Source organism: Chionomys nivalis, chromosome 9, assembly GCF_950005125.1.
Source record: "Chionomys nivalis chromosome 9, mChiNiv1.1, whole genome shotgun sequence".
Lineage (NCBI taxonomy): Eukaryota > Metazoa > Chordata > Mammalia > Rodentia > Cricetidae > Chionomys > Chionomys nivalis.
Window position 1 is genome coordinate 12,798,778 of NC_080094.1, and position 18,435 is coordinate 12,817,212.

The 18,435-nt window shown below is 48.8% G+C and overlaps 1 protein-coding gene across 2 annotated transcripts in view; it reads right to left on the bottom strand.

Annotated features, from left to right (window-relative positions):
- Nucleotides 1-18,435, bottom strand: part of Eya2 (EYA transcriptional coactivator and phosphatase 2) — a 153,001-nt gene that overhangs the window by 38,388 nt on the left and 96,178 nt on the right. For both annotated transcript variants that reach the window (XM_057780604.1, XM_057780605.1), the window contains exons 7-9: nt 15,708-15,885; nt 5,471-5,613; nt 376-459 (exon numbers count right to left, since the gene is read on the bottom strand). In XM_057780604.1, the coding sequence (XP_057636587.1) occupies nt 376-459; nt 5,471-5,613; nt 15,708-15,885 (405 nt within the window). The remainder of the gene's footprint in view (nt 1-375; nt 460-5,470; nt 5,614-15,707; nt 15,886-18,435) is intronic.

Sequence of the window (18,435 nt, forward strand, 5' to 3'; positions counted from 1 at the left end):
GAACACTTCCTAGTGTTAATCTTGGGACCCAAAGGGGCTGTTTTGGGTTGATGTTTCTCAAGAACAGCCCCCATGATTGCCAGGACAAGCACCCTGGGCACACAGCCACATGTGAAAAGAAGTAAAGGGGCCATCAGGTTGGCTGAGTGGGTAAAGGCTCCTGCTGCCAAGCCCGACGATGAGAGTTCGCTCTCTGGGACTCACGGGGTGGAAGGTGAGAACTGACTTCCCCAAGTTCTCCTCTGGCCTTCACACCCTTACAGTGCTAGGTGTGTTCACACCCAGACCCAGGCACACAGGTGCATACAGAATAAGCAACTAAGTAAATGTGATTTCTTTCTAAGAAAAAAGGAGAAAGACAAAATGGATCCTTACCTTCCCATATCTGGATGCAAAAGTCCCCGTGAGCAGGGAGTGGAAAATGATGATTGTCTCGTCCAGGTCCCAGACGAACACCCGCTGTGATGGAAAAGAAGAAGGGAAGATGGAGTCGCCTAAGTCTGGCTTGCTGTCTGCAGATCCCAACTTTCTTGGGGAAGTCTTGAGACCATTAAGTCATAAACCAGACGACCCACGTTGTGCCCTGAGCCGCCGCCCAGCCCCGTCTGTGTTGACTGTACTGTCATGGCCAATTTCTGGACTCCTACCAGCCCCGCCCATGCTGGAACCTGGAGGTCTTCACATAAAAACTCAAAAAGGGAGGCACTTGGGCCAAACTAAGGCTCGAGGAAACCTTAGGACTCGCTCGACAATGTTCATGTAAGCCTGGTTACTTCTAGCTATTTCTGTTTGCAGCAGATTTGTCTGCAATTCTACAACACAGGGGTAGCTTTCCTCATGGACTTGCCAACAATTGGACAATCTCTCTTGACGCCATTGGAATCTTCCACTTTAACAAATGGAACTGTTGCGTTTCTTCCCTGGACAGAGGACCAAGCAGGCAAGAGGAGGGTGCTGGTGTCCCTACCTTGTCTCTGTTCTCAATCTTCATTGAATTACTTTTCCATTGTTAGTATGAACAAACCAGTCTGCTTGTTTAGTTTCATAACTATAAGCATCTTCTACAAGTGGATTTTTTGAAAAAGACTATCATTGTATATGAATGATGTATGTGTAGGTGTGTGTGCTGCTGTGTGTGTGCGTGCGTGCATGTGTGTGTGTGTGTGTAGGTCAGAGGACAACTTTGTGGAGTCAGCTTTCTCCTATCTTCATACGGTTCCAGGGATCCGACTCATGGCATCAGTCTTGGCCAGCACCTTTTCTGGCTGCGCTATCCTCTGGGCCTTCATTAGTTGATTTTAAATGTAGATAACTAGGAGCTGTTTACAGTTCTTGATTATCATTCACCATTGAGACAAGGAACAAATCTATCCAACCTCATAGCTCCCGATCCACGTTCAGAGCACACTCGTTCCCCTGCATCACCTGATTCACATCATCTCGGTGTGTTCCCGGTTGAGTCACACCTGCCGTAGAACTCACGGCCATTGCCGGAGTTTCCTCGTTGCTTTGATTTTCTCTTTCTTGTGGTAGTGTGCCTTCACTTTAATGTCAAATTTAGTCACAGCCCTTGTCCATGGCGACTTCAGGGATGAGATGGGGCAGAGTGGACTGGATCACCCCTGGGATCCCCAAGAGCAGCACCCTCAGAATTCCATCCCACGCATTCCTGAACTGGACCCACTGTTCCTGAACTCTAAGTCTGTCTGTTTCTCAATTCTCTGTCTTGTTTTACCTCATTGAGTCCTTAAGTCACGTCTTTGAAGGGATGTGTGGAGAGTAACTTTCCCAAATTCTAGCAAATCTATTACTTATATTTTTCTCTGGGTACAGATTTCTCCTTGGAAAACAATGTATGGGGGAGGGTCATTAAAAAGGCACAGCATGGAGCTTTTAGCTCCTTCACAAAGAGGAGGGAGGCCCAACCCGGTTTCCCTGTCCCATCTCCTATCACCTCTCTGATGCTCCACTGTCCCGCTATCCCTGCCCTTGAGTCCTAAGAGGGCTCTACATCCTTCAAAAAAATTCTCCTTTTACATATTAGCCGGCTCAAGCTGGTTCCTGGCACCCGCAGCTCAGGGGCTCCAGCTACCACACCTCAGAACTGCCACTTCAACACAGGTTTCCCTCCCGGCCTCTGTCATGTATGAAACTGCCAAAGACTTAGGAGGTGTGAGCACGCCTGCTGACATTAAACTCAGAAGCAAAGCACTGCTCACACCTTGGTGCCTAGTCTCACACGCTGGTACTTCAGGATGGAGAGCCAGGTGTTTCCAGAATAATATTGCCTTGTGGGCCCCCACTTCCATGCCTCGACCCCCCCCTTCAGTGCCATGGAAGAATGTCTCTCCACTCCCAATGCTCCCATCAAGAGCGGAAGCCACAGCAGGTAACTGCAGAGCTCTCCAGAAGGAATACTAATGCCTGGGTTACTCTATGCACTTCCAAGCTGGTGGGGACATGCAGGAGGGAGGCAGGCCACAAACAGCAGCAGAAGCCTTTCTGAAAAGACCCAAACCCCACTGAAGGAAGTGTAAGGATGTCAGTCCAGTGAAAAGGGGCAGATTTAAGATGGAGGGGAAGCTTGCCTGTAAGTGCAGCACCAGGGAGGCTGAGGCAGGTGGGAGGAGTTGGAGCTTGAGGTCAGCCTGGGCTAAGTAGCAAGGCCCTGTCTCAAGTCCCACCCCGTTCAAAAAAGAATAGAAGCAGAGTATTGTACATGCACTTGGAAGCTGAGGCAGGAGAATCACTGGCCAGCCTGGGCTACACAGGCATTCCTTTAGACCCAAAGCTATTTGGGAGGCTGACAGAGGAGGATACCTTGAGTTTGGGACTTTGATACCATCCTGGACAACACAGTGAGAGCCCATCTCAAAGTAAATGGGGTGGGGACTGAGAGAGAGGAGGACAGAATGCCCCAGACTGAAGGCAGTCCTTTCTTCAGTGGAAACTCTCCCTGGCAGAGTTCTAGAGGGCATAAAGTTTGTAGATGGCTAACAGAAAGGATAAGAGTAAAAGTTCACAAGGACAATGCTTCCCATGACGGAACAGCAAAGCCATAAGCTACCGTTAAACTGCGCCAGCGGGACAGGTGGTACCAGGTGCTTCAGTAGTGGGCACTCCTGGCCTAGGTCCCCCCAGGTCTTCTGATAAGGGCATCCTCACCCCCCATCCCATAGGGTGTCAATCAAGGGACATACTTAAGTTGGGCCTTGAGTCTGACCTTGGGTCAAGTGGTGCTGTGTTCTCAGACAGTCTGCTCTTTGGTAGGACAGAATCTGAAAGTCCTCTGGTAGTTCCCAGGGTTCCCCACCTCTCTCCCTCCCTCCGTCCCTCCCTTCTTCCTTCCTTTCTTTTTTTAAAATTTATCTTTATTTCATGTGCATTGCTAGTTTTGCTTGCATATATGCCTATATGAAGGTGTTAGATCCCCTGGAACTGGAGTTACAGACAGTTGTGAGCTGCCATGTGGGTGCTGGGAATTGAACCTAGGTCCTTTGGAAGAGCAGCCAGAGCTCCTAACTACTGAGCCACAACCCTAGACCCTGGTTTGCATTTCTTTAATCCTTGGTTCTTCGTGTGTGTGTGTGTGTGTGTGTGCTTGTGCATGCAGATGTGTGTTCACGCTGGTTATCAAAGTCCAATGTCTTCTTTGATTGTTTCTCCACTTTATCTTTTGAGATAGGGCCTCTCCTTGAATCTGGAGATCACTGGCTAGAATATCTGGCCACCAAACTCCAGGGATCCACCTGTTTCTGCTGTTCCCCGCCCCCCCAAACCAGAGCCTACTGGCCGTCCAGCCTGGCTTCTTACATGGGGGGTTCAAACTCAAGTCCTTGAGTTTCTTACATGGGGGGGGGGTCAAACTCAAGTCCTTGAGTGACAAGCTATTTACCAGCTGAACCATCCCTCCAGGCTCCACTTGGTTGTTGCAGCCTCCTCTCCCTTTCCTTCCTTTCCTGTAGGTTCTGTGGTTTTTGTTTTTGCCACCAAAGACTGGCAGCTGATGCCCCGTGTCCTTAAGACCAACAGCGATTTCCATGGCTGGCGACAGTATGGCAATAAGCAAGCAGCTGTCCTCTCACTGGGCTCACGGCTTCCACACTGAGAAGGGCAGCAGCATCCAAGCTGAAGGGGCAGTGCCTGTGCTTCTGTGTCCCGAGATCACGCAACCCTAAGACTCATATGTTTCTGGAGCTGGGGCAGGGCTCAGTAATGAATTTCTAGCAGCCTGATGGGAGAGGAAAGCAGGGTCAGTCACATGGACTTTTAAGTTGTTGTTGTTTTGTTTTGAGTTTTTCAAGGCAGGGTTTCTCTGTGTAACAGCACTAGCTGTCCTGGAACTCACTCTGTAGACCAGGCTGTGCTCAAACTCACAGAGATCCACCTGCCTCTGCCTCTGGGAGTGCTGGGATTAAAGGCATGTGCCACCATGCCCAGTCAAGTAACATTGATTTCAAGGAGTGACAATGGCTCTCGGGATCTGAGTGTGTGGCTGTCCTGTGAGGGGCCCAGGCAGGTGGACAGTGGGACCGTGATGTGTTTGTCATGCTGGGCACAGACCCCATCTTTGCTAATGCTGCTCGAGTTAAACATAAGACATCTAACAAATAGAGCAGCGTAGACCCTTGCACTTGCTTGCTTTCTTTCCCCGAGCACACAGTAGTCCCCTGGGTCTGTCTCAAGGGTATTCATGAGGTTGCTGTCCCCACTGTCTTCATCCCCCATGCAGGCTGGTTCGAGGAAGATTTCCACATCTGCCAAATGTCAGTATGCTCTTCAGATCAGCCTCTTTCTCTCTGGCTATGCACTGGAACCACCGGGACCTGGAGCCCCCACATCAGGCAGTGTGGGCTATGACCGGTGTGCAGCATGAGGGCAAAGGTCCCTCCCAGCTCTGCAGGTGCTTCTGTGCCCAGCATGGGGACCTCCCTGCCTGAGCTGCTAGGGCCACACTGAGGATGTAGACCTTGGGCATGCCCCAGGTTGGGACAAGCCAGGCATCCTAAACTGCCCACACCTGTGGTCACTTGGTCTGGGATGGGACCTGGCACCTGTCTTTCCAAAGTGTCCCCATCACTGTACTCCGGTCGAAGACCCTGTCCGTCATCTTCCTTACCAGGGGCTCTCAGGGTGAGCCCCCTCTAGGGTCCAGCAGGCTAAGGGGCTTGTTACACATGCCACCTCTCTGTCTTGCTCAGGACCTATGGAATTGGAGCCTCGGGGGGGAGGGGCCCACAGTCCTCCAGCGAACTTGGATGCTACTGAGGTGTGAGAAGCATGGTCCATGCTGACTGTCAGTCTGTCTGTCTCCAGATCAGTGCCCCAGCAGGATTCATTGCAGTCAACGGAATTCTTCAGGGTGATGCCGCCGTCACTGGGTTGTGCTTACAAAGTACAATGGGCCAAAGACTTGGAGAGCCCCAGCCCTCAGCAGTGACTTCTACTCCATTAAACACCCCCTGGTTACCTCGATCTCATTGTCCCCTGCTGGGGAAGGGTCACTACTCCTCTTTGATCGGCCACGTAGCTTCCCATCTGAGGCCCGATGGGGCCTGTCTGTGTCACCCTCTTTGGCTGGAGTGGAGGGCCCGTTGTGTGTGTTGTAGTCACCTGGGGAACGACAGGGGAAGATACATAGGTCAGAAACCTGGCCGGGTGTCTCTTCCTGGGAAATAGCACACTAGCCCCATCACCACGCAACCCCCAGCCAGGATGTCATGAAGAAAGCACCAGAAGTCAAGATCACAAGATTAAACAGCTGGGCACTGCCATCTGCTATACCTTTGTACTCTTGCTCTCATTGGTCTAATAAAGGACTGAATGGTCAATAGCTGGGCAGGTAGAGGTCAGGGAGGACTTGTGGACAAGAGAGCACGGGGAAGAAGGAAGGTGGGGTCACCAAGAGACAGAGGGAGCAAGACATTCTGGAGGGCAGGCAAAGTCACAGGCCATGTGGCCATACATAGATGAATAGAAATGGGCTAATTTAAATTGAAAGGCTGAACTTTTATAATTAATATGAAGTCTCTATGTGGTTATTTGGGAGCTGGCTGGCAGGACAGAAAATTCCAATTACAGCTACCTGTACCATTCACGACCTTCTCCCAGTGAATAGATATCTGTGAGGCAGGCGGCTCTGTTTCAGGGTCTGGGCCCTGTCTAGAGGCTCAAACCCTCAGAACCTCCAGGAAAGGCTGGGGTGGGGGTGGGGCACACAATTCAACTGGTAGAGCATCTGCCGTATAGGCACAAGGACCCAAGTTTGATTCCAGAGGTTGACTCCAGTGCTGGCTGGCCAGCTACTCTGGCCTAATTAGTGAGCTCCAGGCCAATGAGAGACTTTGTCTCAAGGGAGGTGGAGGGTGATATTTTGGAGGGTGACACCTGAGACTGTCATCTGGTTTCTACATACAGGTGTATGCAGGGTGCTGGGTGGTGGTGTCACATGAGAGGTCTGTAGGGGAGGCTTCCTGACTGAGGGAGTATCTGCTCGAAGGTCTGAAAGAAGCCAAGGTGACTACAGCGATGGCCCATGCTGATGGCCTGAAGACTCCTAGGCAGACAGAGGGTGAAAATGCTTGCCCACAGGGAGATAAACTCTCAGCACTTCTACCCCAGGTTCATGCTTTGGGGGCTTGAGTCCCAGAGAGATGATGATGGGACTTTTCAGAGGTGGAACTTTGGGGAGGACCTCAGATTAACTTGGGACACACTCTGAAAAGTCCTGGGTCTCCCCCAGAACTGTGGGCTAGATAAACTTTTCTCCTTTATAAAGTTAGCCAGACTCTGGGATTGGATCATGGCAAAGTAAAAACATGGCCTCATAGATATAATTTTAATAGAGGCCCCAGAGGCACATTGGTTTCGTGAGAGAGCTGAACCTGCCTGGAGTCTCTACAAATTAAAGGCAAGATTTGTGCCTATTCTTGTGAGTATAGCATCAGAACTGCAAACCCTCTTGAACCCTCAGAGAACACTCTATCCCATTTCCTCATTCCTCAGCTGCTGGTTTTAGCTTCTAACTGTGTCCTGCAGATGCCAGCTCTCCTCCGGCTCCCAGGTAGGAGGGAGGCTCAGTCTTTTCTAAAAGTCTTTAGGAACGGACTGAGTTCTTTCTCCTATCCTGGAAGGACTATTTTCCTGCAAAACCCAGGGGACACCAGGCGGTGGTGGCGCATGCTTTTAACCCCAGAACTTGGAAGGCAGAGGCAGGCAGATCTCAGTGAGTTTGAGGCCAGCCTGGTCTACTAAGCAAGTTCTAGGATAGCCAGAACTGATATACAGAGAAACCCTGTCTCGAAAAACCAAATTAAACAAACAAACAGTCCCCCAAATCCCTCAAAAACCAAAAAACTAAAACCACCCAAGGGACTTTATTTAATTTAATGTTTATTAAGTTTCTTAGCAGACTAAGGGATACAATCGGAAAAGAAGCCGTGATGTGAGATGTCAGGGTGTCGGGCATTTCCCCACCAGCCAGCATTTTTGGGGCACAGCCCTGGACACTCCTGGCATAGACCCAGAAACAACTTTCTTCAGAAGGAATAATTTCTTCTCAGCTCAGATGTTTGATTGAAGTACTAAGAGTGGACGTTTGAGCTGATCCTCGGAGTACAGATGTAATCTCAGCTACTTGGAAAGCTGAGGCAGGAGGATCAAAAGTTCAAGACTGCCCCGAGCTACAGTGTGAGTTCAAGGTTAGCAATGTAGTGAGACTTGGTCTCAAAATAAAAAGGTTAAAAGACGGCCGGGGCTGTAGCTCAGTGGTAAAACACTTGCTTAGCATGCTCAAGGCCCAAGCTTTGCTCCCCACTACTGAAAATCAGTAGACATCTTTGTTGTAATATTGTCTTGTGGGTGTCTGTAGATCCTTTGAAGCTGTGCAGTTTTGGTTTGATCTGTTAAAGCAAAACTAGCACTGATGGGGTGATTTGAATAATACAAGCATATTCTTTAAAAAATTAAAAATTTGTGTGTGTGTGTGTGTAAGGGTTATGTATGTGCACATGAGTGCAGGTTCCTTTGAAGACCAGAAGGGGGCGTCAGATCCATGGAGCTTGAATTTGAGGTAGTTGTGACTCACCCAAAATGGGTGCTGGGAACTGAACTCAGGTCTTCTGCAAGAACAGTGTGCTTGCCCCCTTGACTCCAGGTCCGCAGTGTTCCAGAGGCTGGGAAGTTCAAGGTTAAAGCACCAGCTGGTCCTGTTCCTGGTGAAGTCTCTGGGCTTGTCAATGGGTAGCTTTTTGCCCTATCTTCCACAGGAGAGAGATCTGCTCTCTTTCCTGCTCTTACAGAGACATTAAGTCATTCCTAAGGGCTCCATCCTCATGACTTGATCACCTCCTAAAGCTCCACCTCCAAGCACCGCCCCACTGAAGATTAGGGAGTTGACAGCTGACTTCCCTCTGGGGATGAAAGGATATTCAGGCGCCAGCTGGAGCTGAGGTGAAGCGCTCTCTCACTTGCCTGCCAGGTTTGCAGGTTTGGAAGGGTTAAGCACTCCTGCACCTTCAACTTGCAAGTATTGTAAATGATATCAGTTGAATTTAGAATGTGAGCTAACCCGCATCCTTTGGATAAAACTCCAATCCATAAAAGTTTAGGTTTGGCCTACTATTGTTTTCTTTAGAAGTATCTCTGTTTATGAAGTGTGTGGCCTGGGGTTTTGTTTTTGTTTTTGTTTTCATGTCTTTGTCCAGTTTCAGCATCCAGCTGTGGAGGCCCTCAGGAAGTGTGGCTTGAATTTTCTTAGAAATTTGTGTAGAATCAGTAGTTCTTACTGAAACTTTCAGTAGAATTAGCCAACAAAGCCATCTGGCACTGGTGTTTTCTTTGTGGTTCCTGTTTTTCTTTGAGACAGGGTCTCGTGTAGGCCAAGCTGCAGCTACTTCACTATGTAGCCACGGATGATTCTGAACTCCTGATCTTCCAGCCTTCTGCTGCCCAGCACTGAGATTAAGGTGTGCACCACTACGCCTGGTTTTATGTGGATGGAACCCAGCGCTTCATGCAGTCCAGTCAAATACTTCACAGAGTCACACCCCAGCTCTGCTTTTTGACCTCAAAAACAACAATAGGAAAAATACTCTTTCGTTCACTGGGTACACGCCTGTGTAGGGAACTACTTTCTTCTTGTGTTAGTTGGGTAGTTTCCACCTCTCATGAAATCCACATTTGATCGAAGTTGTCAACCCAGGTACTATCACGGTGAGGTCACCTCTCTACTTTGTGGCCATTTACCTGCCCCCACCAATTCTGTTTGCAACTTCCATTGATTTCCCCTCTGTACCTCTGCTTATTCGGGGTTAATTTGTCTCTTTTGTGAGTTTCTTAAGATAGAAGAACTCTTGGGGCTGGAGGGATGGCTCGGTGGTTAAGAGCACTGGATGCTCTTCCAGAGGACCTGGGTTTAATTCCCAGCACCACATGGTGCTTACAACCATCTGTAATTCCAGTTACAGGGGATCTCATGCCCTCTTCTGGCCTCCATGGGTACTGCAATATGTGACATACATACATCTAAAGGCAGACAAACACTTGTATGCACAAAATAAAAATAAATATATTTTTTAAAAATTAAAAAAGAGATGTTCTTTTTGCAATCCCCTTTCTTCTTTAATTTTTTTTCCTCAACATAATATTTTTTATTTTTTATTAATTATTTGGGAATTTCATACAATACACCCTGATCACACTTGCTTCCCATTCCTCCCAGGTCCACTCTCCCACCCTTGTGCCACCACCCCCACAAAAGGCCAAACAAACACCCAGTCCAATTTGTGTTGCTCATATGCTTGCTGGAGCATGGCCAAACTCTCATTGGCCAGCTGCTTAAAGAAAACTGAGTCCTTCCCCACCTCCTTCCCCTCCATCAATATCAGCATCTTTATCATGGCTTTCTGCAATGTTCCTGTCTGGACTGTTTGTTTCTTTTTGGAGGGTGGGGGGAGAGGTTGTCACAGAAATCTTCAATGTCTCTCATGCTCAGTTATGAATCTGCAGTCACCAATAAAAGAAGCTTCCATGCCTATAGCAGCCGGTTACAGCATGGATCATGGACTTCCATATGGTTCCCAGCACCAGGATGTCAGCATGGCCTCCAACCACAGCACAGACCACGGATATCAGCACAGCCTCCAGACACAGTGTAGACCACGGACATCAGCACGGCCTCTGGACACAGTGTAGACCATAGACATCAGCATGGCCTCCAGACACAGCACAGGCCACAGACATCAGCACGGCCTCTGACAGCAAGTAGCACAAACATCAATATGGCTGGTGGTGGCAGCATAGACCATGGAGGTCTTTCCAGGAGACCTAAGGAGACTTAATCCAGAAAATGAACCATTCTTCGTCTCGGGTATCTTGTTGTATTGATGGGGCAAAGCAGGCCAGTGGTGGCCCGAGCCTCCAGCTGTCAGTAACATGGTCCTTTGTCTGCCGTGCTCCCGCGCCTACTGCTGCCACTGCATCCCTAGTTCCACGTCTCTCTTCTGAGCGCGCTGCTCCATCCTTCTATCTGTTCTTCCGGTTCCATGAAACCACTGTTTAAAGCATCTTCCCATAAGACCCACCTTTTAAAAGTTGTTCCGGAGATACTGTGCCCTCTGCAGGCTCACTGTCCATTGCCACGTCTCTCCTCGAAGTCTCCATGGGTCTCTCAGGCTCCTCGGAGCACCCCGCAGCCCTGCGGGTGCTGCCAATGCCTCCATCTTTGTATAGTCTCTTTTGTTCTTTTCTAAACAGCCGCTTACTGTTAAAATTTTCCCTTTGCTGTTTTAATGACATCCCATAAATTTTGAAATGCTGTGTTTTTATTTTCATTTGATTCAAAGGACTTTTAAATTTCTTTTTGATTTCTTCTTTGACCTCCAAATTACGTAGAAGTGCATTATAAGTGTAAAAACGTTCAAGAAATTTCCAGAAGGATTTGTTATTTATTACTGATTTAATTCTATGCTGCCAGAGGATGGACTTTCTGTCTTGAATGCTAACTTAACTGGAACTTGCTTTCTGGTCCAGAATGTGAGTCTCTCCCACACACCCTGGATGCTGCTGGAGGGGACACACGGCTGCTGAGATATGCCCTACAGACGTCTGTCATCACAGTCTTTCCCTTCCATTCCACATTCCCGGATTTCTTTTCCAGAGAAAATGATCATGAGCACCAACTTTGAACCTTTCCAGAAATTTCTATGCAAACATGGCCTTCAAGCTACAGTTCCATTTAAGAAAATCCTGGGGACACATTTCATGCCTTGTTTTGCTTTTTTCCCATGTAGGTGAGGTAAGACACAGTCTTCCTCTGTGGTTCAGCCTGGCCTGGAATTCAGTATGTAGCTCAGGTCAGACTTGAACTCATGGCAATCCTCCTGCTTCAGTCTCCTGAGTGCTGAGATCTCAGAGTGAGTGAGACACCTGTCTGGGTTTTCACAGGTGATTCTTTTACTTGTCTCTACCTATCAGAGCAGTCCAAAGAAGGCCGCTTAGTCAGACATCACCGCATCTTTTCCAGAGCTGTGTAGTATGCCTCTGGTGGATGCATCCCCCTTTACCTAATTGGGTCCTAACGTGGGTCCACATGGCTGCTAGTCTTTTGCTCTGATATTAATTGCAGTAAAGATTCTTTCTCTTAAGTGTTTATATTTATGTGAGAGTTGTCTTTAGGATAAACTACTAGTTGTGGAACGGTTGGGCTAAAGGGTGCGTGCATTTCTAAGTTCGTTAGGTGTCATCTGATTGCACAGAAAAACCTTAACTCTCTTCTTGAGAGTTTAGCCTTCTCTCACTGGCTAAGGGCGGTAGTTTAAGAAGTTAAAAAACAACCTTCCAACTTCTTCCGGGTAATTTGTAGCACATTAAGCAACGGAAAGGAGTTCTTGAGCAATGACTGGTGGTGCCTATTCTCTTGGGTCTGGACAGGTGTTCAGATTATGTCCTGCTTAGCAGGCTGCCCAGCGTCCTCTGCACAGATGTTCATGCCTGTCAGTGTGTCTTCCAATGTGGCTGGGCGGGGAGGGAGGTGTCAGAGACCTTCCTGGCAAGGCTGAAAGCCAGTGGAATCTGTCACTCAGACCACTGGAGTACCTGGGGAACACCAGGCATCCTAGACAGAAATAAAGGTGGAGTTTTGTGGAACACACTAAATATCTCTGTGTGCACATATGTATGTGCACGAGTATATATGTGTGTGCAAGTTCATATACATGTCTGTGCACATGTGTGTACACGTATGTGTGCACACAGGCTAAACGCTCTTTCTGTGCAACAGACACTGGGGAGAAAGAGGCTAGGGACCTCAGCTGGAGGTGACAGTCATTGATGCCATCAGACTAAACACTTTAAGATTTATTTATTCTTTGTGCATGCGTGTTTGGCAATATGTGTATCTGTGCATCACGTGTGTGCCTGGTGCCCTTGGAGGTCAGAAGAGGGCATCAGATCCCCTAGGACTAGAGTTACTAACAACTGTGACCCACAGTTTGGGTAGTGGGAACTGAACCTAGGTCCTCTGGAAGAGCAGCCAGTGCTCTTAACCACTGAGCTATCTCTCCAGCCCTGTGATGTCATTACGTTTTATATGAGCTTGTGAGACACAGTAAAAGCCATCCCAAGCACCTATTACTCACTTATTATTTATACCTGAGGCCATTTATTTAGTATTGCTGAGGCCAAGGGATAAGCGAGGAATGGGCCCTATGAAGGGCCACTTGAGACACGAGTCCCGTGTTTGCTCCTGATAGGGTTCAGATCCTCAGGAAGGGCACCACCCAATGAGTCAAGTCCACCCTTGAGTTCTGGATCCACTGGCCCATCTTCCTGCTGGTAGCTCCTCTCCATCTCGATTTCCCATCAGCCCCTTTGCTTCTCTCCTTTGTTGAAACCAGTGCACAGAGGCTACATTCAGAGAAGCAGGATGCCAAAGACAGTCCGAGATCAGGGAGGGGAGCTTACTGGCTCCATGTTCTTTCTCCGAAGAAAATGATTTTGAAGTTGCTAAGTGAGAAGGGACTGTGTGTTCAGTAGATACTCTGGGGTGAGATTACGAAGATTAAAGTCAGTCAGCCCCACACTCCTGCCAAAGCGGACTTTGGGATGCTTCACCAGGTGTCTCCATTTGTCTTTGGGACAGGGATGAAGAGCTCCTCAGGGAGGGGAAAGGAACGCAGATCTGGACCCACAACCACACCAAGAGCCTACTGCTTCTTTCTCATCCCTTAACTAGCGAGGAACAGCTAGAAATGAATGTCCACGTGACATTGGCTGCCAAGCTCCCAACAACCCTGAGAACACCAGGAGACTCAGAAAAGAGGCAAAATAAGGCTGAATGGGGAGGCAGGAGCATGGGAAATTCAAAGTCATCACTGATGTAGGTAGGACAGCCTGGTCTACATGAGACCCTATCTCAGATAAAACAAAACAACAAAAGAACAAGACTCTAGGCTGGTTGCACCTGTGACCCCAGCACCTGTGAGACACCTGGTTTGCAGAATAGTTTAGCAACTAGGGACTTTCTCCTGCCCTGAGCTACACACAAAGCAACCTGTCACTCCACCTCAAAGCCCCTAGTAACTCCCTAGCAACCCCTCAGTGACTCTCTTTTGTGGCCCTACACATCCTGGAACTGGGGGCAGTGGGCTGCTCCAATCTGGACTGGTTTTAGACATACACACAATGAGGCAAACTGTCCTCTGAGTGACCTTTTTGGTGAAAATCTTCTATTTACCATCTTATGCCTATGCATGACTGGGCACACATATGATTAGGCCAGATGCATCATGGGGGAAGGATATCTGCAGCAAACCAATGTTTATGTAATCCAGGCCTGTCAGTCACAACAGAAAATCACCCACACTCTGCCCCTGGCAACCATCTCCTCCTCCTCCCAACCCACAAAAGGAAACCCCAGAGGTAACCAGGGCTTTGAGCAACCTTGCTGGGGCCCACCAGTCCCGCTTCCACTCTGGGCTTTTGCTTTGCCCCCGAATAAAACCCCCGTGGCTTGCTATTTGCATGCACTTCATGAATTCTATGAAGAAGGCACAAGAATCTGGAGACACCTGGTCCAGATATAGCAAGTTTGAAACCAGCCTGGGCTGTGTAGCTCACAGCTGAGGTGGGACCCAGGTCAGGGGTAAGGGTGTCTCTTCTGCTTTCTGGCTCTGGGGTTCTGGGTTTCCTTGGCCACCCCTCTTTCTCTCGCTTTGTTGGCTCTGGTAGGGCTGACCAAACTCTATCTAGATCCAGCTATGGGCTAAGACCCAGACCCATATCTTCTGTTCCTGCATTGTACCTAAGCCACAGAGACTGGCTGCCGGATTGCCGTGGGACTCAGCTGGCCAATGAGAGCGCTCTAGGGCTCTAGCAGAAGTGTCTAGAAGGAAGAGACTTTTCTTTTTGGTGGTGCAGCCAGCAGGATGAAGTCCTGAGATCGGAGGCCAAGACTCAACAATTTGTCAGAACCCCTGAAGTTATGCTGACCCCTGACCCTGTAGTTACACCTGCCTAACAAGAGTTTTTTTTTTTTTTCTTTTTTTCCTATCTTTTGGAGCCTAAGTCCTGTGCAATCAGGGGTTCCCAAAAACTGTGTTGTCTTGGTGTCTCAGAGATGGCTGTATAAAAGTTCTGGAAAGCTGAGAGTCACGGCAGCCAAACCTCCTCTGAGAGAACAGACACCAGAGGACCCCTGGCTAAGTCCCAGGCAGGTTTATCTTATTTCATATGCGTATGTGCAGTGCCCACAGAATCCAGAAGATGGTGTTAGACCTCCTGGGGCTGGGATTATAGGTCGTGAGCCACCCCAGGTGGGTGCTGAGAACAAACGCAGCCCTCTGCAAGAACAGCTGAGCCAGTGGTTTGGCTCCCCCAGCCCCTATCAGTCCTGCCCGCTGTGTGCTCTAGAAAACATCTCGCCGGACGGTGGTGGCGCACGCCTTTAATCCCAGCACTTGGGAGGCAGAGGCAGGTGGATCTCTGTGAGTTCGAGACCAGCCTGGTCCACAAGAGCTAGTTCCAGGACAGGCTCCAAAACCACAGAGAAACCCTGTCTCGAAAAACTTAAAAAAAAAAAAAAAAGAAAACATCTCAATTGCACATGGCTGATGAGTAGCTAGCTTGGCACAGAAGACGAAGCTCTGTGGGCCTGGGTTTGAGTCCCAGCACCACGGTTACTAGTCAGTGACTTGTTACTCAGATCTGTACCGCTTTGTGTGGAAGCGGGTGGGGCTGAGAAGCTCCTTTCTTGTGAGGATCGTGGCAATCTACTCCGATTTGGGAATGTATCCGTGTGACTGTTTGATTCTGGTCTATAAAGGTCAAATGGACACTGTCCCACTGAGATGGCTCAGGGGCTAAAAGCACTTGCTGTTCTTACAGAGATGCTGGGGTCAGTTCCCAGCACACACATGGAATCATAACCAGCTGTAGCTCCAGTCTCATGCCGGCAAGACACACATCCTTGTAAAAAAATAAAAATAAATCAATCTTTAAAAAAACATCTACAGAGCCCTTTATTTATAGTTGTTCAAACTAAAGAGTGTCTGGAAACCAGCAGGTGCTTAATAAATGCACGTTACCAAGGGTGGTGATGACAGAAAACTATCCAAGCGTGTGCTTCTTTTGGACCACAGCTCACAAATCTCCTTCACACGGGAGCTCAGACCATGGGCACAGATAAGAGCAAAGGTAAGTGGACTTACCAGCCAATGCCTCAGAAGTCTGGTTGGGGATACTGTGAGGAGCCTCCTGGAGGACGTAGGTGGACGTGGAGAGAGGAGAGGCACAGAGGCTGCTGGCAGGGACGTAGGGAGGGTTGTAGGATGGGCTGAAATACTGGGGGTACTGATTCTGCGGGAAGCCAGGGTAGGAGGGGTAATCCTGGCAAGAGAAAAACAGACAGGGGTTGGGTGAGGAGATGCCGGGCTTGGCAGGCCAGGCTTTCTCTTCAGAGTAAACACCGACCATCCAGATCATTGCTATTTGGTTTTCTCATGAACAGAATCTGACCCAAGAGGCAGGGGCAAGTAGGGAAGGCTGAAAGGAGAGGAGACTCAAGGGGAGGAGAGACGAGGCCAGAGTAGAAACAGGTGGCCCTGTGTTAGCTGTCACAGGAGTGGGCAGAATGACCTGATTGGGAAGGCGGAGGTGGTGGGAATCCCCACTCACGCTTGCTTCTCCCAAGGGGTAAGAGCGGTGATATGGACACACTGAGTCTAGCCATCTCTTGAGTAGCTCCTGGGGTTGGAGGTGGGGCTGGGGGATGGACAGCAAAGCTCCCTGATACTTCCTGCCTGCCCTACACACAGAGGAAATCCCAAGTTCAAGGATTTGAGTGTTTGAAGATGGGGGCGGCCTGAAGAACAGGAGTGTGGTCTCGACAGTCTCTTGGCCAATGCTGTCTCCAGCATGAGAACTGGGCCTAGCATTCACAGTAACGTCGAAGACCTTGTGGGAACAAGAAAGAGAGCACAGACCTGGGGGTGGGACACATTTCAGGAAAAAGTTATAAGTGCAGCAGCCCCTACAATATCGAGGGTCCAGAACAGTCCTCACTAGGAAATGCCAGACAGCCTGCATCAACTTCAACAGGGTGTTTTCCCCCAGTCCCAGCAGCACCCATTGCTGTTTCAAACACTCAGCTCATGGTCCTTATCATCTCCACCATCATTATCATTATCACTGTCATCCCCATCATCATCACTACCATCTCCCCTACCACCACCATCACCCTAGTGTAACTATTGCCACTACCATGATCACCATCACTACCACCATCACCATCTCCATCACCATCATTACCAGCTCCCCTACCACCATCACCATCTCCATCACCATCATTACCAGCTCCCCTACCACCATCACCATCTCCATCACATCACTGTAATTATCACCACTACCATGATCACTATCAGCACCATCATCCCATCACTCATCATAACCACCACCAACATCACCATCTCCATCATCGTAATTACCACTCCACCATGATCCCCATGAGCCCCATCACCACTATAGCGATCACCAACAGCCAGTGATTTATCCACAAGGCACTCATAGAAAGTTCTATGCCATAGGCCCCAGTTCATATCCACTAACTCAGAATTTCTGGGGTCTTAACTTGTGACAGGGTCTTAGAGTGAAACAGACAGACACCTAGACTTAAGAATCACTCTTTGAACTTTCATGTGTTAGAAACACATGGGCCTTTGGTTTTGAAAGAATTTCAGATTTACAGGAAGTTTATATAAGAGGGTCCTTCAGCAAGTCACTCCCCAAAGTCCTGGAGATCAGATCCAGGGCCTCAAGCATGCTGGCAGAGCTACACACTCTCCTCCCAGTAGGTTAATTCTTTTCTTTTCTTTCTTTCTTTTTCTTAGATTTATTATACATATTATATAATAAATTATATATATAGCCAAAAGGGGGGGGCACCAGATCTCATTATAGATGATTGTGAGCCACCATGTGGTTGATGGAAATTGAACTCAGGACCTATGGAAGAGCAGTCAGTGCTCTTAACCTCTAAGCCAACTCTCTAGACTCCCTTTCTTTTTGAAATGATTCATTTATTCTTATTTTGTGTGTATTGATGTTTTGCTTACATTCATGTCTGTGTGTCTGTGTGAGGGCTTTGGATCCCCTGGAACTAAAGTTACAGACCATTGTAAGCTGCCATGTGGGTGCTGGGAATCAAACCAGCATCCTCTGAAAGAGTAGCCAGTGCTCTTAACCACTGAGCAATCTCTCCAGCCCCTGTAGGCTAATTCTTTAAGGAAAATGTATATGGGTATATGCCACACACATGCTGGAGCCCATGGAGACCAGAAGAAGGTGCCAGGTCCCCTCGAGCTGTAGTTATAGGCAGTGGTGAGTCACCTGAGGTGGGTCCTGAGAACCAGACTCCAGTCTTTTGCCATCTCTCCAGGCCCCATATAACTTTTTCTTTGGCTGTCTGAGACAAGGTCTCATGTAGCTCAGGTTGGCTGAGGATGACCTTTGAACACCTGGTCCTCATGCCTCACCCTCCTGATTGCTGAATTACAGGTGTGCACCCCACACATCCAGCTCTTTTCTAGACTGATTCTTAGCTGGCTCTAGGGAAAACATCCCAATGTCCCACGAAGCAATGCTGAAGCCCCTCGTGCCCACTGGATGCAGAGGGAGCAGGATGTGCTGTCCGCTTGAGAGGCTCATGGTCCAGAAAAAGCACACACTGCACTCAGAGCCCACATTCAAGAGCGCCTAGATGCTCTGGGCTCAGGTAAGAGCAGACCTGACATCTTGGGGACCTTGCCATTTTATTTCTAGTGGTCTTTTGCACAGTCTTGCCCCCCAAACTCAGGCAGGACTGAGAGGTCACATTTCTGGTGGGGCCTGTGTATGTGAGGTGGCTCTGTGGTGCACCTTGAGCTAAGGGGACCATTCAGA